Raw genomic sequence first — 24648 nt, 5'->3', positions numbered from 1 at the left:
GGCCACTGCGGCATGGAATTTGAAATTGGCGATGACCAATCGTTATCTGGCCAAGGGGGAACCACATTGACGCCACCCACATGGTCGGGGGCCATCTTGAATTCAACTTCAGAATTTTAAATGGGAAGGGGGTCGTGCGACATATCAAAATGGGCTAGAATTTCACGAGAAATGCAATGGTGAAGGTTTTTTCGACGTATCTTTAACCAGTAAAAAGTTATGACTGAATTCTTGTACCAATTTGCTCCTTTTCGAGGTGTTAGAAAAATGCCTTAAAATTTGTTTAGCGCTTCGGTAATGCATCGAGATCAAAGTGACTTCTATGGAGAGACGTTCGCATGCCATTGCACTTTATTTTAATCGGATACATCCATGAAGAGCTGTGCATTATGAATGGTTGTCGCGAACAATTTACAGTGTGACACTTCCATTGAATTAAAAGTCCTTCACAGTGACAAGGCTAATGTTTATGTTCATAAACAGAATATTCGATGATTTTTATCTGATAACCCATTTTCGACAGATCAAAGCTGAATGGTTAGTGTTGGTAAGTTAATGGTGTGGCATGCTGTGTGGAACACGATTGGTTAGTCAATTTTCCATCAACGGAACCTTAAATGCTTAGGGCTACTTGGATTTGTTAAATAAACAGTTTTTTCATCCTTACTTATGGAAGAAGGTACTTTTTACAGAGTTTTTTCAATAGGGAAGAACACCAGAACACTTATGGGAACGTTATGAACCAGTTTTTGTCCAAAGTTAGTTATCAGATGACAAGGGTCACATATTCTGTTTATAAACTTCCTTATGAACATAAACATTAGCCTTGTCACTGTGAAGGACTTTTAATTCAATGGAAGCGTCACACTGTAAATTATTCGCGACAACCATTCATAATGCACAGCTCTTCATGGATGTATCCGATTAAAATAAAGTGCAATGGCATGCGAACGTCTCTCCCTAGACGTCACTTTGATCTCGATCCGTTACCGAAGTGCTAAACAAATTTTAAGGCATTTTTCTAACACCTCGAAAAGGAGCAAATTGGTACAAGAATTCAGTCATAACTTTTTACTGGTTAAAGATACGTCGAAAAAACCTTCACCATTGCATTTCTCGTGAAATTCTAGCCCATTTTGATATGTCGCACGACCCCCTTCCCATTTAAAATTCTGAAGTTGAATTCAAGATGGCGGACATCAAGATGGCCGCCGACCGTGTGGGTGGCGTCAATGTGGTTCCCCCTTGGCCAGATAACGATTGGTCATCGCCAATTTCAAATTCCATGCCGCAGTGGCCTTTTACTGGGGGTGTTAAGTGACTTATTGAGCCATCCTGTATATTCAAAGTTTCAAAAGGTGCAAGAGTGAGCCTAAGAAAAAGGAATGAATGTGTTAATTTTATTTGATATTGTGTCCCATATGACCTCGGTTGTCTGACTGGCATGTGGGAAACCCGGGTTCGATTCCCGGGATGGGTGCATAAAGTGACTGGGGCTCACACAGCATCAAATCAATTGGTACCTGGGGGTAAAGGCAGCCAGAGCATGGTGCTGATCACATCACCTGTGAAAATGGCGAAGATCGAGAATGTGTGGGGCCCTACCCCCACATCCCCTAAATGTGCCTTTATGGCATGGTGCTATATACACGGGGAACTTTACCTTTACCTGTCCCATATGGCCATTGCGAAAAAATGTGGAAAAATTCCCTTATCTAAAATCCTTGATGTAAAAAGCTTATTGATAAAGGTTAAGGCTAGACTGGACATTTGGTCAATGCTAGGGCAGCTATTTTCGAAATTTCCCTTCCTTTCAAAAAACCGCTATGATATTCCAAAATCTGAAATATTACCTACGCTTAAAATTTCTTCTGGAACATTGCTTTCACTGTTGTCTAGATCAGAAGCGTATATTCTGGGCTAGCTAGGCCATCTGTGAAGCCTGAAGCCTAGAGAATACAATACAGAAAAAAATGATCCGAAATTGTAAATAGGATTATTCATTTCAGTGAGAGGATGATGGTGATTCTGGGGCAACCTGATTTTTTACAAGTTGGCAACCTGATTTTTTAACGAGTTAGCAACCTGGCTGCCACTTGCATGACAAAGTGACTTCTTGAAGAAAATTGATTAAATGGGTGTGTCTAACCACTTACACACGGAGTTTACGCGAGCCTACTCTTCTCCCTTCCTTCAAAGCCTAGGACCACGTGACATACTGACATAGCCCAGATCATGGATTCAGCATACGCCATTGGTCTAGATATTATCAATAGTTAGATCAATTATCAGTGATCGACTTATGTAGTCATGAAACCATTGAAAAATCTAGGCAAGAGGAAAAGCAAATCTCCAGAAGAAATTTTAAGCATATGTAATTTTTCAGATTCTGGAATATCCTAGAGGTTTTTTGAAAGGAGAGAACTATTTGAAAACAGCTGCCCCGGTGTCAGCCAAAGGCCCAGCTGAGCCTTAAAAGTGCAAGGTTTTAAAGGGACCTGCACACAACAAACAAAACACATTAAAAAGGTAAGGAAGGGTACACGTTGACGTTAAGTCAACAATACTGATGCAAGCTAAAATGTATCTCTTTTTTAATTATTACAAAATCTAGTAATTATGTGCTTGTAGCCGCCACATGAATGTTGTTAACATCGTCAGGATATTGGGAAACAGCACCACAATCAATGCAATTTAAGCTCTTAATTTTCATTATTATTGTAGAAATTTATAATGATTTTGTGTACTTCTATATACGTGTATTAACAGAATAATGGTCATTTTACAAGACCACCTGATAGCTCATTAATTTGAAACAATGGGTCAATAATTATGAAGCTGCCAATCTCTCCATCCCCCACAACATGGAAGATAATGTGGTTATCAGACCGCATGGGTGTCGACCAGTGTTGCCAACTCTCTGGACAGAAAAAATATCTAAATTAGTATGTTGAAATAAATCTATATGGAATGCAGATCTATATGTGTAAACATTTTAATGCGTTTCTGGTTTGAGAAATGGGGATTTTTGCTTTTACAGTTATTTTTATTCTACTCTCCATCATTGATAGTGATTTCAGTTGTGTAAAACAACTATAAATGGCATCTTGGGAAATTATATTGCTTGTTCAAATGGCAGCCATGCGGGAATCATGCACATGTGAAAAAGCCATAGCACTCAACATAGCTGCTATATTGAAGCTGCAGGAGTTTATATTATGAACTGTACAGCTACGACCAATATATTCATGGGAGAAATGACCCCGAAATCACAGTTTTGTTTACACAAACTTTGCTCTTAGCGTGGACGAAGAATAATACTATTGCTCCAAATGTGAAAACACACCTCATGCAAAACACGAAACAGCACGAAGATAAAATGCCAGAAAGGGCTCTCAAAAGTTTCATGTACTGAACAGCAATACCTGCCATTTTACTGAGAGTCATGAGTTTTTTTTTTACTTCCATCCATCCATGAGCATCATCAGAAATGTTTGTAGGGGGTCAAGCAATGGATAGAACTTGAACAGTAGAAATAACAATAATAATAATTATTGTATATTAGAGGTCCGGCATGTGTGTTATTTGAGAGTGTCCCTTCATTAATTTCATCATCCTCATCTTCACAATTAGCCAAAAGTGGCAGAAAAGCAAAGTAAAAATGAACCAAATCACTCATATTAGTAATTATTATTACTATTATCATGCTGTTTATTATAAAATAATAATTAATAAATCAAATTTAATCCCAAAGTAATTTTCATTATTATTTTTGTTATTTTATTATTGTATCCTTGGTGTGACTTTTCTACTCAATCCACCAAATTGAGTGAATATCCAGAAAAACTGTTTTTTTTGTTATTTGTTTTTTACATTTCACACAGCATGCCGAAATCCATAGTTACTCTATTATTTACAATTACACACCTTGTTAAAAAAAAAAAAAGCTTTCCATAGTGTTTGTTGTGTGCCCTCTCACATAAAAGTCTAATTTTTTGGAATTTTGAAAACTTTGAAACCAATTATTCTTTGGTTTAAATGGCAGAAGATGAAGAAATATACTGTTTCAGTATATCAGTACATATATATATAATTTTACTCTCAATTTTTTCGATTTAATGCATTTTTTACTTCATTATTCTGTTTGAATAAGAACTAACTGAACTTTACTTCTGTTGCTAACAAAAAAAAGTAACAAAGTATTTTTTTTGTTACTTGAAATGAAGAAAGTCAAAACAAATTGTTGATGGACCTGTTCGACCCTCCCTCCGGAGGCCATGCTTCTATCCTTCCTCTTTATCCTGATATGGAGATAAGACAACATTCTCAAAATGTAAACACCTCCTTTATCTTCACACTGTTTGGTTTTGTTCCTGTTTACCTATTTTATTGAAATCAAGACTGCACATTCAAATGATTATGACTTACCTTGATTTTGTAACCTTTGTTAGTCTTCATGATCAGATAATGAGCGATGCCAGAAGGTTGAAAATCGCGTGGCACTCTGAGGGAAAGGGCGTAACAACCAGGCTTACTTGTACTCTCTCGCACCATGAAGGCTCCTACAGGTTCCTGACCGAGAACTTCTAAGGCGATTTCCCTACAACACAGAAAAACATGTAAGCACTGTTCTACGAAACAAGCTGACATGAGTCTCCAGTCAACAGCAGTATGACACATGATTATTATAGCTTTGTTTTGTAAAGCTTATTTTAAGTCTGTGAGCAGTTCAAGTTAACCTACATAATGCACAGAACCACATATTTAAGTTCAAAAGTGGTATATAACATGACAGTTTGGTGTTAAAATGGAGAATATATCCCTAAATTTCATTTAAAAACTATATGTATTACACAAAATAAATTATTCCCTTCTAATAGCACATTTATGTAATTGTCAAAGTATTTACTCCTGTGTAAAGGAGTCAATCTTGTTTCTCTAATATTTACACCAAAATTAATAAATTTTCCGTAATTTGCATATGCAAATTTAGATAAACTCTAAATTTCATGTTTAAGAGTTTATTTTGCAGATCATTTCACATCATTTTATGACAATACTTCATAAACATGAAAAAAGAACATTGCTGTGTTCTATTTCACATTTTGTGTTTCCATGAAAAACGAAATAAGCATGCTTCTAATAATGTGTCCCTATGAAGAATTGAGCCCAGGACTATTTTATCACAAGGTGGCCACAATCTTGTGTTGTTTAAGCATTGGCATCAATAAGCAAAATGCAGCCTGCGGGTTGTCAAATTAACCATTTACTTGTCATATTTCAATCTGTAGATCTGCCCATGCATAGCCGAGACTAGAAGCAGGAACTGGCCAATTTTATCACCCTGTAACCGATGGTTGTTTATTGGTGTCATTATTTATTGCCTTGGGCTGTTTAAATACTAAGTTAAAGAGTTTTCATTTGCCATAAGATGTGCAGGTTGTCAAAACACACTTTTTAATAAGATCATGAATAAACCTTATCTACCTTACAAGGTATCTGTACTGATAATAATATAGTAACATTTAGAAACAAATTACTCAGTTCCAAATATATCTGAAAGATGGTAACAAAGAAATGATAAACATGAATGACAATACTCTAATAGATTTTTCTACATTAATCTAGTTCAAAACATGACCCTTTCCCTATTGGTTTAATACAAAATTTCTACTCTTAACTCCCAGTATATCAAAATGAAGCGCATTTAAAACTTAACTTCTTTATTTGTAGAAAATTTCTTGCTACACAAAAATTAAAATGACCAAACTATTTTGAATTAGGACAGTCCTGGACAGAGATATCTTTGCTTAACATGGTGACCAGAAAACCTCATTGGATGAGCAACACTCGCTGTGGTGAGGCATAGTGGTTTGGATCCCACTTTAAACTGGAGGCCAAGTCCCGATTAGCCTAATAGTGCATAAAGTGACTTAAAACAACCATTCAAATCAACCTGCTGTGGTAAATTTATCTATTGTTGCTACTGACTTGCAGTATTCTGTGGTATGAGAGTTCTCATACTACAAAGAACTGATTTTTTTTTTTAAAAAAAAGAGAGTAACATATGAAGAGAGAGCTCCATAACCCACAACCCACTGTTCTCTTTTTCCTAACAGTAGCGTGCATTTTTGATTGATTGATTTGGTGTTTTAAGTCCACTTTATGCACAGAAAGGCTAATTGGGACTGGACCTACAGTTTGAAATGGGATCCGAACCACTATGTGCATCCACCGGGTGTCAAACCCGGGACCCCTTGATTACTAGTTGCATGCATTTTGATGCAGTTGAAATAAATATACACCTTATGTGGAACTGCGCCCCAAACCCTTAAACTGTAACTCTGCTATTGTTGGTATGAGAAAGGAGGAAGGTTGCTCATAGGGTAACATCCCTATTGAATAATAATAAAAAAAATACTGTAGACATGATATCGACACCATGGCTCAAACTGTGGAAGAAATCTCCATGATAACAAGCAACAGACCATGGAGAGAACAGACAAAAAGAGTTAGTTCGAGATGTGTGTTGGGGGCACTATGTTTCATGGGTACGCTTTGATTAGCCCTAACTGCAGATGGATTAACGAACTTCTCTTGTGGCGGAAGGGATGGCCATTTTCTTTATTTATTTTACATTGCAATTTGACAATTAATTGTTTAGAGGTGGGATCATTTAGGAAGCAAAGTGACAAAGCTTCAGAAATAATGAGAATAACAGAATGGCGCAACAAGCTGGTGTGTCACTTGGGCTGTATCCTCAATAGTGTCCTATCACCTCAGTATGTTGATATTAGGTCTGAAAGCAGGCACATATCTAGAAATATATTTCAGGAGGGGTCTAAACCAAGTGTCTCGCAAATAATAATAATAATTAATGACAATGTTTATAATTAATACAATTAATCAGTCTATTCATAATAATTATTATTATTAAAATAGGTAAATTAGTTACAATTGTTAATATCACATGAATAGGTAAAAGACAGTGTAAGGATAGATATTTAACAGCACACATATTCATTATCTAGCTTACGTGTTGTAAAGATCGCTAAAATATAATATAAACAACTGTCCTAGCGAGGGAATTGATGTAAAAAATAAATCTAATATTTACTGAATAACAAAAAAGGAGTTAATGAAAAGTAAAGTCCCTGATTAATACTTTATACATATTAAACTAAGTAGTAGTGGGCATAAATCTTGAATCCAAACCTAATCTTTGTATCTTGTAAGTTGGCATAAATAAATAACTCGATCATACAACAAATGTTCAACAAGTATATTTTGAGTATTTAATTTTAGTATTGGTATGTAAGTTTGTCTTTCGGGGAGGGGGTGTCTAGACTTTCCCCCCTAATTCATCTTGTCTGAAAGCTCCCTTATGTGCCAAGGAATTGAATTGTTGTTTTTAAGTCCACTTTATTCACATATAGGCTAATCAGGACTGGACCTACACAGGCATGTATCTAGAAATATGTTTGGGGGGGGTTCCGAACCAAGTGTCTTAGGAATAATAATAATGTTTAAATTAAAAATATATTAAATAAAATTAATATTAATTACAATACATAAATTAATAAGTTATTATTACACAATTAGGTAAAAATACTGTATAAGAATAGATACAACAGTGCATATTCATTACGTAGCTTATCTGTAGTTAAGATCGGAATAATTTACATAAAAACAAGTGCCCTGGCAATGAAATTAATGTCAAATAGATGAATAATTGAATATTTATCGAATAACAAAAATGATGTTACATGTAGTTGGAGAAGTAAGTTTCTGATTAATATTTTATGCATATTATTTTGAGTAGTAGTGTAAATCTTCTTTGTAATGTCATTCAAAGCCGTATGATCCCAATATAATCCTTGTCTTCCAATAAGTTCAGAGGAAATTATACAACAAATGCTAAACTAGTATATGTTCATTATATTTTATTTTCGTACTTAATAAGTATTTCGGCTGAGGGGAGGGGTCTGGACCCCTAAATATGTCCTTCCTGTCGTTCAAAGCCGTATGATCCCAATATAATCCTTGTCTTCTAATAAGTTCAGAAGAAATTATACAACAAAGGCTAAAATAATATATTTTCATTACTTAATTTTAGTTCTTGATAAATCTTGGGGGGGGGGGGGGAGGGTCCGGATCCCCTAAATCCGTCCTTGAACCTACAGTTTAAAGTGGAATCCAAACCACTGTGCAATGTGCCTCCTCCAGGTATCGAACCTGGGAACCCTTGCTAACAAGGCAATGACATTACTACTATGCCATTGAGGAGGCCTATGCCTATTTAGTCGCATGTTAATTATTATATATTGTTGCTTCTAGACATCTTGGGGAGCAAAATATGGTCTCTAAATTGGTATTCTAATGAAAGAAGATATTTTGGTGGGAAAATCCACAAGTTTGATAGGGAGAGCAATGGGCCCTTTTTTTAAACACCCTATTGAAGGTAACAAAACAAGTAGCAACATTGAGATCATGTCTAGCATTTTAATTACATTTAGTTTAAATGACTAAAGGTTACATTGTGTTATGGCTCTTTGAGTTAGGTGAGCAATGTACGTAGGTGAAATTTGGCTTCTTTGTCTCTCACTCAGTTTTAAGAACACTACAGTGTTTGCACATGATGGAATAAGGTGCAATTCGGAATATACTCTACTTACCAAGGATCTGTCTGGACTAGAACTGGACATTTATTGTAGACATTGAGTGGATGATATTTTCCCCACAGATTTTAGATGTGAAAAGTACATTTATGAACCAGAAATGGGCATATCAAGTCCCATGCAGACATATGTGTATAAAGCGGGTGTTTCACTTGGGGCAGAACCCTGTATTTCGGTCATAACTCCGACACTAATAAAGATATTGCAAGAAATTTGGAGTGGACTTACCTTCGTTCATGCGAAGTTGGGTGGTCCATATAATACTAAAGTACCCTCATTTTCAGCAATTTTGGTTACTTGGGATTTTGGCAGGTGGTCACCCTGTGTCCATTACTAAAAAGGCTGTATTTTTCAATGCTTGTATGATGGACATTGAGGTGACCATCTTTGAAAATTGTTCAGAGTTAGTGCTTCAGTAATGCTTCTCACTACATGTTTCTACGTGTGAAGCAAATAAAATGTCCGGTAAAATTTAAGTATCCCCGAAACGTATTTCTTCAATTTTACAGGAGAAAGTACTTACTGAACTGACTTTCCGTACACTTTTGAAAGGTCGTGGAAGTGTTTTTTCCCATCCCTTAATTTATTTCGCCGGTAAATCATGTATTTTTGAAGATTAATGTCTCTCCAATGCACGAAAGCTCTTGCCTCTATGTCCTTCCACTACGTGAATCAAATGTTGCGTGCGTTCGATGATGTAACCCCCTGTCAGTGTTTCCAACCTCACCTTTTTTTCTCCAATAACATGACAATTTTAACTATGTTTGCCTAAGCAAAAACAAACAAACAAGAATTACTCGATATGTCGAAAATTGAGATTATTTGCGTGAAAAAAAAACGAAATGGCACCTTTAAGAATCCTTAGGAATGCACAATACGTAAGTACCAATGTGAAAAAGAAGAAAATAAAGGAATTTCAGATGTTTCGGGGATACTTAACATTTAATAAATGTCCAATATATGTGTTACTGTCTTTAGAATCACATGGAATAGAAAAATTAGGTATTCATAATTAATGTTTACATGGATGTAACTGGATACACACCTCATGCATCAAGTTCAAATGAAGTTCACACACATGTACACTCACAAAAGTTTTTCCCTCCATAATAAATGGTACTTTGAAGCTCAATCAGGTGCAGCCTTACTTGCCAATAACCAATGGAGTCCATTGTGCTTCAGGACATAGGTAGCCTATAGCCTAACCAAACGTCCATAATAAATAATTTATTTCCTAAGGTGTCCATTACTAGAGCATTTACCCTAATATCTACGGGAAAAATATCCAAATAATGTCTGTAATAAATGTCCAGTTCTGGTCCAGAATATATAATTTTCTTACCCACAATCAAATAAAGAAGTTCAAATGACAATGTGAATTCACTGTACTGTAAAAAATAACAAAATTTCTTGACCTATCTCTTGATTTCTTGACTGGTAGACACCCTGATGAATGTCCTATTCGCATCTAATATCTACGGGAAAAATATCCAAATAATGTCTGTAATAAATGTCCAGTTCTGGTCCAGAATATATAATTTTCTTACCCAGAATCAAGTCCAAATGACAACTCGTTCATGTGAACCACATAGAGCTGATGTCCAGAACATATCCAAAAATGATCCACAGAATATCCAATGGATGTGTACTGGATATTCAGAACGTCAGCACCAATATAAAAAAATGGACATTTGCGTATTGCAGCATTGCATGTGTTTTTTTTTTTTTTCAGCTAATGTGCATTCACTTGAATAGTTACAATCACTTCTTTGGGGCATTTAGCTCCAATTGATCATAAGATATTTATGACATGAAAAAAAGGATATTTACCTGGGAATCCCGGCTTGAAACCACGGCGCCGCCCTCAGCTCCCCCTCCTCCGACCTGTTGTTGAGGCTGTCAGTCCTCTCGGGCAATGGCGGGGGAGTGGAACTGTGCGTGCTGCTATCTGTCGGCGGCAGCGGACATGATCCAGAACTCGACGAACTGATCTGCGAAATGCGCTTCGCCTTAAACTCGTCGCTGGCTGGTGAGTTCTGGGACAACCTGTCAACGACAGAGCACAATAATGTCACGTTAGAAAATGTGGAAGCAAAAATCCAGAAAGAAATTATTTACGAGAGAGAGAGAGATAAAAATGAAACTTCGGAATCCACTGCCACGACATATAACATGTGGTGAACTTCTACGAAGTCCTGGAATAATGTACTGTGTAGCTTTTTTTTTGAAAGGCTAAAAAAAAAAAAGTTTGAACTTCCAGCTGGGAGCGTGAGATTTTGTTGCGGACAAAAATAGAATTCATAAGCAGCTAGCAAACAAAGGAAAATTAAATTGACCTGAGTAATAATAACCAGAGTTTGGAAGTTCATAAAAGTATTGGGGGGGGGGGGGTTCAAGACAATACTAGGCATAACAGTAGTCCGTTTTCCGACAATGACTGCGCGTCTGCGGGATTTTTTCAGAGAAGGCGGCGGGGAGTGACACTGATATGTAGGTAGTGATGTGCCGTAGACTCTAAGTTACACGAAGATTACATTGGCTTATAGTTTACATAGTCTGCTGTAGACAGTGCAAACAACGGGAAAGAAAGAAATCCCAGTGCTCTTTGAAAGAGAAAGTATTTTTTTCTTCAAACATGTCGATAATCTTGGCCTAAAACCAACTTAAGACCATCCGACGTAATCAAAGTTATCGAAAAGGGGAAAAAGGGACTAACGAAAGAAAAACAAAAGACAGTCATAGTGAAAACTAACATTATTTTTTACACTGACAAAAAGGAAGGCTAAAAATAGTTTTTTGTCTTATTACTGCATAGGAAAGTGCATGTCTTTAAAAGTGCATGTCCACAAAGTGAAAGTCTTTAAAGCAATTTTTCCACGTGTGAAATGGTGGAAATAGAAGTAAAACAAATATTTTCATTCTACGGACATCGCATTTTTTGGGTATTTTGCAGTTCAATTAATACCTAGTGAATTGGTTGAACGTAAATAAACACTTATTTTTGGACCGTGGAATACTTACCATATCGTAATCCCCACAAAGTAGTTAATTACGACAACGTGTCTACCGAAAGTAACTTTTTTCTTAGCTTTACTTAACACTATATTTGATCTGCCCCTCCTCCCTAAACAGGGGTGCCCTCACTCAAGACCGCCTCTAAAATCGTTCATCATAATCCCCCAAAATAGTGTGGATAAATACATAATAATTGATGTCTACTTGAATTAAATACCATGTTAAATTGTCTATTTTTTTATTCTTCGATTTTCGAAAAATTTAAAGCTAGAACATTGATTGGTTAAATGTAGTAAATTTAATTATGTAAATATGCATATAAATAGTGTTTGTGAGTGGGTTTATAAAACTTACAATTTGAGTATTAACACAGATTGTTACACAACTTAATATAAAGATAGAAAATTCAACCTTGGCCAACCAAATAACATGCTCCAGCCGTATGATCGATTTAATTATTATTTCACGATACATTACAGAACCCTAGCTAGAAATTCTTAAGCTAAGGGCGATAATAAGTTCCTGTTTGAAAGAACTCACCCCCCCCCCCCGTCCCTCCGTTCTCTGGGGATAAATATAATTTTTTTTAGTATCCCATAACATTAATTACGTTGATTTTATCTTCAGTGCAAATTTAACTTGTTAAAGTAACATTTCCCTCTGACAAGAAGTTAGGGATGCGGATTCGATATATACTTTGTTCCAAATGATGCACCTGCTTTAAATGTAGGCAGTATACCAACACTAAGCATTATATTATAAGATGTGATGTTATTAATGAATAACGAGAATATCGCTCATGTCTTGTAATGCAGCTATACAATAAAACTTCACATTCAGCTCAGTATAGCGCCAAACACGCATCATCGCAAAAGATAACTGCGAGCGAAGCGATCAAGAAAATGTTTACATCCATTTCTTTGCACGCTTTCAAGAATATTTATTTAATGGGGTATCAATACTTTCTTAGGATACCGAGATATTTAGTATTTTCCAGCTTCTCTTTTGGCACGTTCGGGGTCGCTAAATACAGTCTCCAAATTTATTCGAAATATCTCTTCACTACAGAAATCCCTTGACAATCTAAGATTTAACACTTTATCAAGAGCTTCCTATCCCCCCCCCCCTTTAAATTTAATACTCAACCCTAACACCAAAATTTCTATGCCAATTTCAGACTTACTGTTGATACTGAAGAGTGGATATTGCCTCCTACAAAAAATTAATTCACAGTCTCCACACCAGAATTTCCGCAACAATAGTAATACACAAGAATTGGATACCCCCTCAATTTAATGCTCAATCCTCCTCTAATACCCGACATAATCTAAACCTGGAGTTGGATACTGTTCTCCAACTTTTAATTCAGATCCCCTCCACCAGAACCCACGTGTCAATTAATGCCTAATATGTAAGAGTTGGATATTTCCCCTCCCCATACCTTCGATATTACCCCTAATCACTTTCTTTTCATCATCTAATTGGTTAAATATGATGCATTAAGGTGTACATTTTTTACATTATTTTGGAAAATATATAAATGTTGAATTTTATATTATTTGAAGGGAAAAAATCCCCCCCAAAAATCTCGATGGCGCAGGCTGCGCCATAACCCCCCCCCCCCCGGTGATGATCAGATAGACGATATTGACTAAGGGGGACTCACAAAGAAACGGCCATGTCCAGCCCAGTAATTTGGTGTCGACCGCTCGGCGCGTTAAAATGGCAGCAGGCAGCAAACAAGCTTGCAGAACACAAAGAACATTTATACTATTCTTTACATACATCATAACCCATACAGCTGAGATTTTCAATACTGATACACGGCACATCATATTAGGATATATTTTATTTACAGAGAATGAAGCAACTGCGTCAGTACTGACATCTAGTGGAAGCACTGCGTATTAACGATTTTTGCAGTGTCAGTTGATAGTCCTTTTTTATAAGCTGCTCCAAGTGTTATTACTAGTTTTAGACTTTAGCTTTTATGTTACTTGAATATTTATTGTGAGCTTTATACGTTAAAGGGTACGATCACCTCTTTTTAATCCCCATTGTTAGATTCTACGTTTCTTAAGCAGGTATCAACACCTTTGAAGTTAATGCACAAACAACTGAACATCGCGAAAATGTTTCACCTTTTTACCCACTGTCAGAACCTGTCTCGCTTTCAAGAGTGATAATCCTGTGATAAGGAGAGCAAGACAATAATCTTTTTCCTTTTAAAAAAGATTTTTATGTTCAATCCATTACTTTGAGTCTCTCCAGGGATAAAGATACATAAAAAACGACCAAGAAGAAAAGTCGGGAGGGAATGTTGAAAGTGGAGGAGGAAATGGCAGGAGATACGCAGAAATAAAACCGAAGCGGAAAAAGGGAAGGAAGCAACGTACTGATAAGCACAGAAGAAAAAGAAAGATGATGTGGCAGGATCCATTAATGCGCATGGAAATGGCACAGACTAAAGCTTGGGAGATCCAACTGATGTTCGGTGGGTGGGTACGGGACATTAATCCTAGAGGGCGTGCCTCTGGTTGAATTGTAGCCGGAGACATTTTTTTTTTACTTCAATTCCGAAAGCCGAGCTCCCACAGTCTGACGATTGAACTTGCCCAAAATTTGAGGTCAGCACGGAAATGTGGCCAATAGCAATATTTCAAGCAATGTAGTGAGAGAAAGGAAACAGCATGAGTTAGCATGAAGATTTTTTACCTTCCTTGCTCGATATACTACAATATTTTATAACTTTGTACATTACTTGTGCAATCACAGTCATTTTATATTAAACACTAGTGTTAAAACGTTACTTTCGTGGTTGCACTAATTTTTCAGTTTGATTGTTAATTGCATTTATCTTATCTCCATTGCTGATTCAATCCAAATTGTCTTGCAATTTCTTATAGATCGTTAAGTTTTGAAATATTCTTGGTTCTTGATAAAGATACATGGTGAACAATAATGACAAAAAGTACATTTTTTACATTTGCACAATTCTGAGAAAAACAATGAAAAATCGTATAATATTAATAGTGTAAGAAAGAAATGTGCCGTTGTTAGCTCAAATATTCAACATAATGAATAGTTAATTTTGCAACACTCAATGCACCCCCCTGCAGTATGCTGCTAGACACAGTGGAGATAAAAAACTTAACTCCGATACCTCAAAAATGTGACTCAGGTCCCTTTCTGCAATAAGCCATTCATTTATATTTGATACATAGTACCACTCCCTTCCCCCGGAGTAAAATCATATTAGCTTTCATTTAGATTACAAATACTTTCAGTGGGACAATGGCGGATAATATCAGCTATGTTAGGTTTGATATGATTTGATTTCTGTTATTTACCGTCGCTTTTCTTCCACTTTTGGCTAATCGTGACGACGAGGATGAGTGATATGATGAAGTGATACTCACCCATGCCCGGGCCGGGAATCGAACCCGGGACCTATGCTGTGCTAACAATTCCATTACGGAGATCGGCTCTATGTTTGGAAACTATAATGTTGTTGTGGTTCCTCTTAATAAATTAGATATCAATATTTAATACAGACTAATTTAATTTGAAAAAGCTTCCTGCGCATATTTCTTTACATTTACTTGCTAATCCAACTCCTATTGTTTCTTTATGCAACAGTATTGTCATTCTTTTGTCAACCAATAGCCAATCGAGCTATACACTGAATTGTTGAATACACGTAGACATCAATAGTCCTTTTCTAATTGGTCGACCTGCAGCTGACGTTTTTTAACTATGGAACATTCATGAAAACTCGAAACAGTGCAGTGTAGTAAAATGTGTGAAAAAGCTGAAAATTGGAAACTTCACACGGCCAGGAATTCCGAAGAGCTTGTATCTTTATTGAAAAACCATATTCATTTACGATCGCATCTGCAAAATTACTTCTGCATCGGCACACTGACGAAAAAAGGCCAATATTTCCAAAAACGATGCCATTAGCCCAACAATCGCTCGTTCACTAAATGAGCACGTTTTATGTACGTACTTGACGTCAATTTGACGGAAGAGCAGGCTGTTGCACGAAATAGCCCCCCCCCCTCTTTCCAATTTACTGTTCATTTAGATTGATTACCTGCACCGTGGAAGGGGAAGGACCACACACATACTGATGTCCAAGGATGTGATTAACCTTCATTCGTGAAGATTAACTTGCAAGTCACGTCTTCTATACAAGCAATGCACATTAGGGGCAGATGATGATTTCATGTTTTCCTGAAAAATCTACACGGTATTCCACTGCAACCGCCTTCTTTGGATACTAAATGAGGTACTGCTATTCGAGGTAACCTTGTATTGTAACTTTCACGGTAATGTCCTCTCTAATCACAAACTGGATTTTTAAGATCGTAAACTTCTTGAATATGGACACGTCTGCCACCTGGGGGATTGATCGAAATGCAGAGAAGCAAGGTGTATACTTACAGGTCAGGCCCGTACCCAGGATTTTTTTGAGGGGGGCAAGCCTGAAACCTTGGTTATGTTATATAAAATTGTCCTGACATAGCTCTCTGTCAATAATTAAAATATCAATATAATTATTTAATTAATTAATTAAAAATATATATAAACAAATTAATTTGCTACATTTATAAACTTGCAAATTAATTTCTATAACGACTGGTTCAAAATGTCAAGAAATTAGAAGATAGGTGAAATGTTTATAATAAGTGTTAGATATTATTTAATTATTTCTTTTTATTAAAAATGATAATTACATTTTCATACTTTTATTGTGTTATGTTTTTATAATGGTCTCGAAATATTTCCTTATCAGAGTTGTAGCTATAGATTTCAGCGCCCAGGACGCTGAAATGGAATTATCCTTATAATGAAGAACATGTCTGAATGTGAATTAACCACAAAAAGAGAACATTTTCTCATCAAGACTGCAGTTCGAAGAAAGTCAAAACAGGGAGTAAATATGGTGAACTGTCCCGACTAAATTGGAACATTTAGTAGCTTCGCATAAATGGTTATAAAACAAAACTTCCTAAACATAGTAGACTGCAGAGTTCTGGAGTCTGCCTCTCTCCAGAGACAACTCATTCATTTATACAAGAACAAAAATCTAAATTCTTGCAAAATCTTAAAAATTATCCTTGTTATTTTTGTAGGTTTGCATCACAATATTTCATGGCTCCAAGGGGGGCCATGGCCCCCTTGCCCCCTTCCTGGGTACGGCCTGTTACAGGTACGTTGATCAGCGGGAGAGAAGGAGATCCGTTACTTTGTAACCCCATATGTTTGTACCATCAAAACCTCATTTGTTCTATTTTTGTACCACTCAGTTTACGGCCGAAAAACAAAAATAAATTTTGGGGTTACAGAGTAACGTCTGAACCTCATCATCGGTTTCGGCTACGTTACCCATATCAAAATATTGCACTATTTTTGTACCTTTTTGTACCACTATTCAAAATTTTTGTACACATCAGACAGAGCCAGAAAAAAGGCGGGAAAATTTGTCTTGTAACCTCATATTTTCGAAAAATATTGGCCTATTTTTGTAAATTGTAAATCATTTACAATTAGAATCACAATCGCACAGGAATTTCCCTGAAATTCTCTACGGAGATTCTTGGGAACAAACAGTATTTTCTATTTATGAAAGGAAATTGTAATACATTTAAGTTTTATGCTGTAAATGTTGCCTTCACGTATCCGTCGAAAACCTATAATTAAAAAGGAACTACCCTAGAACATAATTTTGTTGATTACAAAAATAAATGCTGCGATAGATTTAGGGTAAAAATAAGTCCATGATGAATCTACACAGAACACAAAATGTATCAACTGACACAAAGAAAAGAGGGAAAGGTTTGCAGAGGGAAGGATTTCCAGAGGGAGGAAGAAAAGAGGGAAGAATTTCCAGTGGAGAGGAAGAAAAGACGGAAGGATTTCCAGTGGAGAGGAAGAATAGAGGGAAGGATTTCCAGAGAGAGGAAGAAAAGAGGGAAGGATTTCCAGTGGAGGGGAAGAAAAGAGGGAAGGATTTCCAGAGAGGGGAAGAAAAGACGGAAGGATTTCCAGAGGGAGGAAGAAAAGAGGGAAGAATTTCCAGTGGAGAGGAAGAAAAGACGGAAGGATTTCCAGAGGGAGGAAGAAAAGAGGGAAGGATTTCCTGTGGAGAGGAAGAAAAGAGGGAAAGATTTCCAGTGGAGAGGAAGGAAAGAGGGAAGGATTTCCAGAGAGAGGAAGAAAAGAGGGAAGGATTTCCAGAGGGAGGAAGAAAAGAGGGAAGAATTTCCAGAGAGGGGAAGAAAAGAGGGGGAAGAATTTCCAGAGAGGGGAAGAGAAGAGGGGGAAGGATTTCCAGAGAGGGGAAGAGAAGAGGGGGAAGGATTTCCAGAGAGGGGAAGAAAAGAGGGAAGGATTTCCAGAGGGAGGAAGAAAAGAGGGAAGAATTTCCAGAGAGGGGAAGAAAAGAGGGGGAAGGATTTCCAGAGAGAGGAAGAAAAGAGGGAAGGATTTCCAGAGAGGGGAAGAAAAGAGGGAAGGATTTCCAGAGAGGGGAAGAAAAGAGGGAAGGATTTCCAGAGAGAGGAAAAAAAGAGGGAAGGATTTCCAGAGAGGAAGAAAAGAGGGAATGATTTTTAGAGAGGGGAAGAAAGAGGGAAGGATTTCCAGAGTTGGGAAGAAAAGAGGGAAGGATTTACAGAGAAAGGATAAAAGAGGGAAGGATTTCCAAAGAGAGGAAAAAAGAAGGAAGAACTTCGAGAGGTAAAAATAAGGAAAAGTTTAGAGAGCGCGCGGAAAAAAATAGGAAAATTGTTCAATAGAGGAATAAAACGAAGGGCAGACTCCGAGAGACAAGGAAAAAGGTCAGAAAACTCACCTTTTGTTGTCGATTTCGATGTGTTTCGTCTCTATCTCCCTATTATCCAGCTGCTTGGAGGAGTCCTTGTGCCGAGTCTCGCTCTCGGTTACGGCCTCGTTGACGTACCCGCCGGAGAGCGGCCTGGTGGGGCTGGACGTGACTAGCGGGCAACTGTCCTCTCCAGAGAGGCCCATCGTGAGCCTCTTGATGAGCGGCGGCTTGTCCACCAGCCTCTTGTAGGAGTTCAGTTCCGTCGGGGAGTTGCTCTCTTCGCTGGACGGGCTGAGCAGGTCGATGTTGTTCTCGTGGTACTTGGCCGGACGCAGGCCGGGAATCGAACTAGGTTTCAGGGGCCCCAGCCGCAACGGGGAACCCGTCTTGCCGCTAAAGTGGAGGTTCATTTCGTCTGAGTGGTTCTTCTGCTGAGAGTTCTCCACTAACGTTCTGGCCTGAGAATAAAGAAGAAGCACAGCTTATATAAAAAAAGTTCTGTTCCGGCCAAGGACATAAACAGCATGGCAAAATGCATATACATAAAAAAAAAAAATAAAAAAAAATCCATGTGAACACCAAAAATTACAAACAAAACTTGCATATACTGACCACGGTTGGCTATTTACAGGAAAATGGTCTAAACAAGTATGAGTCATTCATTCCATGTTGATTCAATGAAGAAAAAGGGGTTTTATAACCAATGCTCTCAGATTTTGATGAAACTCTGCACATTTAATCCTTCCATGGTGGTGAGAAACCACACATTTTTTTTGTCTCTAACTTGTCTGGTTTCATTTTCCCCCGGAAGAAAGTGGCTGGATTCAACACTGTACAACTACTTTCAGGTTTGCGATAAAAATATAGCTTGGTACACCTTTACGAATACGTTTTCAGCTCTTAACAGTTCAAAATCCACCACAGTGCTTCGCAACATCAACGGTAAATCTACTTGAATTGTCAACATGGGCTGACGCACCACACGACATTTTCTTACAGTGACTGGTGAGTTTCTTGAGAACGCAAAGGTTTGTGGCGGCAGCCTAGTGAGGCGCCAAGAAGAGAAGTTACGAAGCATTTTCCTCGGCAAATCACAAAATTGGAGGGAAACTCCTGTTTCCGTGACCAGGGAAGAAATAAAACGCCATTAGAACCTCAATTCTTTTTCGGAATAGAATTACACGCCTCCCGTTAAGCCTCCGCCATATTCTCTTACCCCCACGTCGCCTCGAGTACGTTCACGCTCCTTGTTCAACAGGGAGAACAAGTAATTAAACTTTTCACGTAACAAAGCCAATTAATATTGCAAGGCAAGAGCTCATTACAAGCCTCCCTTTTGCACTCGCTACCTGTAAATTAACAACCTCTCACTCGAGGAAGAAAATTAACATGCGAGCTCTTAATTACTTTCAATTAGGGGGCATTTCCATTCAACAGGGAAGCCCAATCATCGCCCGCCCGTTTCCCAGACGCTGTTGGATTGGAGTAATCCGGGTATCCACATCTCAAACGGGAAGGTACAACTTGGCACCACTGGTTCCGTCGAACAAAGAGATATGAGAAAGAAACCTAATTTGGGGATTTTTCTTTTATACACAGTAGGGACGTATCTTGGATTTTCATAAAGTGCATGCTATTTGACACCACTAAAGAAAAGTCTACATGGCAGTTGAATATTACTTATCTTTGGAATTTTTAGTTCGTTCATTCTTTCTTTTCAACTGTTTAGTGCGTCACAGACAACCAGTATCAGGACCAGTGTATAGACTTACCTGTAGATATCAATCAGCCAGGCAAGAGTCAAGAAAGTGAAGAATAAGTCGGGAAAAATATAGACTCGGACTTTTATCACAGTCTCTTAAGCTTGCAAAATCGTTATAAATTAGTATACGAGGGGGGAAAAAACTTTCATTAAGATTAAATCGACAATTTCGTTTATCATCGCGACTTGAAGGTAAATGAGTCTGTTGCTCACGACGTTAAGAGCGAAGGGTTAAAATCTAGTGGATACATGAAGGTACGCAACAAATAGTGGGTTAGCATTATACTCATTCAATAGTTGACTACATTTGCACATGAATATTGCTAAATGTTATGTCATGTATAGAATAACGAAATGTAGATAACATCAATTTAAATTGGAATGAAAATATCTTGCAATTTTGGCAACATTCTCGCACATTGCTTCAGAGAGCCATCTGCCTTTACATCAGCAAAGCTTCCTGCGCCTAGTTCATCACAATTATAGTTGCCCAACTCCTACTGTACCTGTATTGAACCAATAGCCAGCCACATGAACCATGGATTGTTCAATCCGAGTAGACATCGGTACTCCATTCCTAATGGTTCGCGCCGGCCCCCGTGGTTAGCACATCGGGCTACGACGCCTGGGGTCCCGGGTTCGAATCCTGGCCTGGGCATGGATGTTGTGAGTATCCATTCATCAATTTCATCGAATAAAGAAAATCAATCAATGGTTCGCCCAAATGGATGATATTCAACTTGACGTCATCACGCAATGCACTTTGGGAAGCAACAGTTGAGTACGCATGAAGTCCGACAAATAGATACGTGGAAAGCGCGTATGAGAAAATTTGCGATATTTTTTACGTACACACTCCTCATATGATCATGATAATCACATGTTGAATCATTTCGGCATAAGATCATACGCACAATGCTTAACCGGCATGTTTTGACCGCAAGATCTGATCTGTTCGCAGGAAAAATGGCGGCGGATGTGATTTCGCGCAATTAATTGTGTGGGAAGTTCTTCGCTGAATATCATCAATTATTTCGGAATATTGTGAAAAATTTGTAACTTAGATTCTTAGTTTTAAAGGAAGGGAGGAGAGAAGTGCGCGCATAACGTTTGCTCACGTTAAAATTCCCCTTCTATGAATCTGTTCACTCTACACCATACCCAATCTTTTTTCATAATGTTATTATTGAAAAGTAACCATAGAAATCTGGCAACTGCGGATTCCCCATCGCCAGTTGACTCACTAGCACGCGGTTGACAGTCATTCTACCGATTTCTATGTTTCAGGATGTGTATTGAATGATCATCTCTTAAAAGCGCAGAGTTCGTGAAGAACCCGATACTTTACACCCGAAAGGATCCAGCTTTGTCGTTGCGTCTGCGCTTTCATGAGAGCGGTGTTCTGTTCCACGACAACGCACGTCCCCACTCGGTTGCAGACCACCCACCCTACAATATGGATCTCGCTCCCGAAGATTCCTATCATACGAAATCCAAGCTTCGAAGTAAACGTTTAAGGTTCCTTCTTCGATGAACGGATGCAGAAATTCCTCCCACGACACGGAAAAATGTCTGAACTTCCAAGAGGATTAAGTCGGAAAGGTCTGTATGTAAACGTTGCATATCACATAACACTCTCCATTTGTTACCGTTTTCTGCGACAATCCATCGGTCTTTGATTTACGAATAGCCCTCGTACATGACAACACTGCACCAGCTCGTTAAGTGGTTTATCTCACCATCGAAGTTCCCGGTTTCGAATCCCGGTGCTTTGTGAATGTCCTTTCATCAATTTAATCATCATTCATCGCGATGACCTTCGATGAAGGCACCCAAAAGTCATTCTCACTTCCACGTAGTATACACCCTGGTAACTACAACGTTGGAGGACAACGAGGCTCTGAGCCCGTTTAATCTTCTGTAAGGTTTGTGTTGCATCGTCCATACATGCGATTGTGCCTTCATTCATCGTATCGCCATTCATCCTTATCGTCGCGATTAACCAAAAGTGACAGAAATGTGACGTTAAATAAACTACATCAATCATCACCCACCGTCGAGTTGAGCTCAAGTGACAGAAAAGCGACGTAAAATAACAAAAACACAAATTCATGGCAACACTGCGACAAGAAAAGTGACGCATTTGTACCGAACCAATAGAGAAGAGAGTACAGTCGCGTAGCTCCCTGAATCAAGAGGCTCGCGAGATCTAAGATTGGAATCCCAATCCTTTCAGAATCGAGGTTGGAAGTTGGAGCACCACTGCTGCTTGCCAATGCCTGGCTATACTGTCATAATGACCAACCATTTCGCATTGAATTGCGATGGAGAAAATAAACCACGCTGCGTGGAATTGCCAGTCGCTCCTTTTCAAGAAGACTCCGAAGGCATTCCTTTTCCGACATCAAGACTTGATTACGGAGAAATTCCAGACAAGTAATTTAACTGGGGGTGGGGGGGGGGGGAATTAGAGACAGCTGAAGCGATTGCCAAAATTGACGAAACCCCTTTGTGCACCTGAAACGCGCCAGCGATGGTGCCGGAGGGCTAATCAATTTGGGAAATGAACTTCAAAAGGATTCAGAGTTTGTTTGCTCCCCGTATTAAAAGGAGTGCGCCTCTAGGAGAGAGAGTTGTTTTTTATTTATATATTTAAAAAGTTGCTAATTACAACCGGGGGATAAACAAGTTCCTAGAGGAGCACCCGATAGTTAATTTTAGCTCGGTAATACAGCGTGTGTAAGTTATTGCAAGTGTGTTTATGAAATTTCCTGGATTTCGACAGACAAGACTCTTCGGGGTATTTTCAACTTACTTTAAAGAGCAAGACGTTGATTGGCTTACGCTTTGGAGTACCTTAATTTTAATTACCAATGTCGGATAACAAATTTTCTCGATTTTTGTCGAATTGCGCTAGAAATTTGAAAAGAAACCTAACTCTATACTCTGTCCCAGACGTCTGTGGAGCAAGCGAATGAAAAGTCCTGCGACTCCAGAGGGCTCGACCAATGAACGTTTGAGGGGAAGTGAGTGCATGGAGGGGAAAACGCGACATCTACCAGCCGTTTGCAGCACCGCACAGTTCTCTGATCCGCCAACACAGACTCCCGGGGCACACTGTAGACAGTATAGACTATAGCAAGCAGCTCTTATGCACAGGGTATAAAGGATCAAAAATTGTCTCCCGGGTTCGATACCCGGTGGAGGCACATAGTGATTCGGATCCCACTTTAAACTGTAGGTGCAGTCTCGAATAGCCTATCTGAGCATAACTCAACAATAATTGTCTCAGACACTTGTGTGTTCTAACCCCTCTCTTTTTACTAATGAGAAAACTGTTTTATAATTTTTGGGTCCGACATGTTATTCTTGAGCTTTGGTTCTTTCTGCTCATGACCTCCGTGCAGTTGTATTGTATTGTATTAATTATTATTATTATGATTAACGCGTTGGGTTCTTTATTTTCGTTCATTTGTGTGTGTGTGTGAAGGTTGTTACAACTCGTAAAAACCCTTTGAAATGGAACAAAGAACACTGATAAGATTGAATATTTAACAAACTCATTTCCTTGAACTTGTTTTGTTTATCTGTTATTATTATTATTAGGGGACGGATTTTAATGTACAGCACCTTTCCAAAAAATGTAGCTGTTTTGATACAGATAGTTTGAGATATGTATTTTAGGACATGAAATGAAGTCACATGAACACATTTTGTTGCACCTTTTCGTGAGATTAGCACATTTATAACCTTTTCATCCCCTCTTTGATGCTTCAGCACCTTTTTCCTTCCTTTTGTTTCATTTTTGTTTAAAAGTTGGATAGAAAAATAAATGATTTTCACTCTTCTTGAGCAGCTACATAAAATCCTGTAGTCTCATTTTGTAGAGCAGAACGAGAGCTATAAAATGGTACAATATAATCATTGAAGCCCCAATAGTTCTCAAGATACTGTAGCAAAACCCGCGAGAGAAAACGCAAACGTCAACAAAACCTATTCGGCAGAACGACAGTTCTCTCTGCGGTCCGCGCGCAACTACAGTTCTCTCTGCGGTCCGCGCGAATTATATACAGAAGGCACAGAAAGAGAGAACATTGAATAAAGGCATTCTATCTGCACCTTTTTCCTCCTTTCCCGATGATAATTTTGAACCTTACGATCCTTCCGTTATTACTGAATGTAATGTATGATTGTATTAGTTAACTTTCTTATCATTATTATGAATTAGTATCATGTCACAGTAAACATGTAAGTGTAAACCATGTTATGATTGCAGAACAACTGTACTGAGCCTTTGTTGATTGCCTTGTAAAACTTTATAGTTTACAGAACGCTGTAATTGGTCGTAATAAATAAATAAA

The 24648-nt window shown here is 38.1% G+C and overlaps 1 protein-coding gene across 3 annotated transcripts in view; it reads right to left on the bottom strand.

Annotated features, from left to right (window-relative positions):
* LOC145996048 (EGFR adapter protein-like) overlaps positions 1–24648 on the bottom strand; it is a 1377132-nt gene that overhangs the window by 21027 nt on the left and 1331457 nt on the right. For all 3 annotated transcript variants that reach the window (XM_083132260.1, XM_083132261.1, XM_083132263.1), the window contains 3 exons: positions 18553–18983; positions 10509–10724; positions 4429–4600 (listed from right to left, as the gene is read on the bottom strand). In XM_083132260.1, the coding sequence (XP_082988386.1) occupies positions 4429–4600; positions 10509–10724; positions 18553–18983 (819 nt within the window). The remainder of the gene's footprint in view (positions 1–4428; positions 4601–10508; positions 10725–18552; positions 18984–24648) is intronic.

This window comes from Lepisma saccharinum, chromosome 12 (genome assembly GCF_977018435.1).
Source record: "Lepisma saccharinum chromosome 12, izLepSacc3.1, whole genome shotgun sequence".
Classification (NCBI taxonomy): Eukaryota; Metazoa; Arthropoda; class Insecta; order Zygentoma; family Lepismatidae; genus Lepisma; species Lepisma saccharinum.
This window is presented reverse-complemented; position numbering and strand designations above follow the sequence as displayed.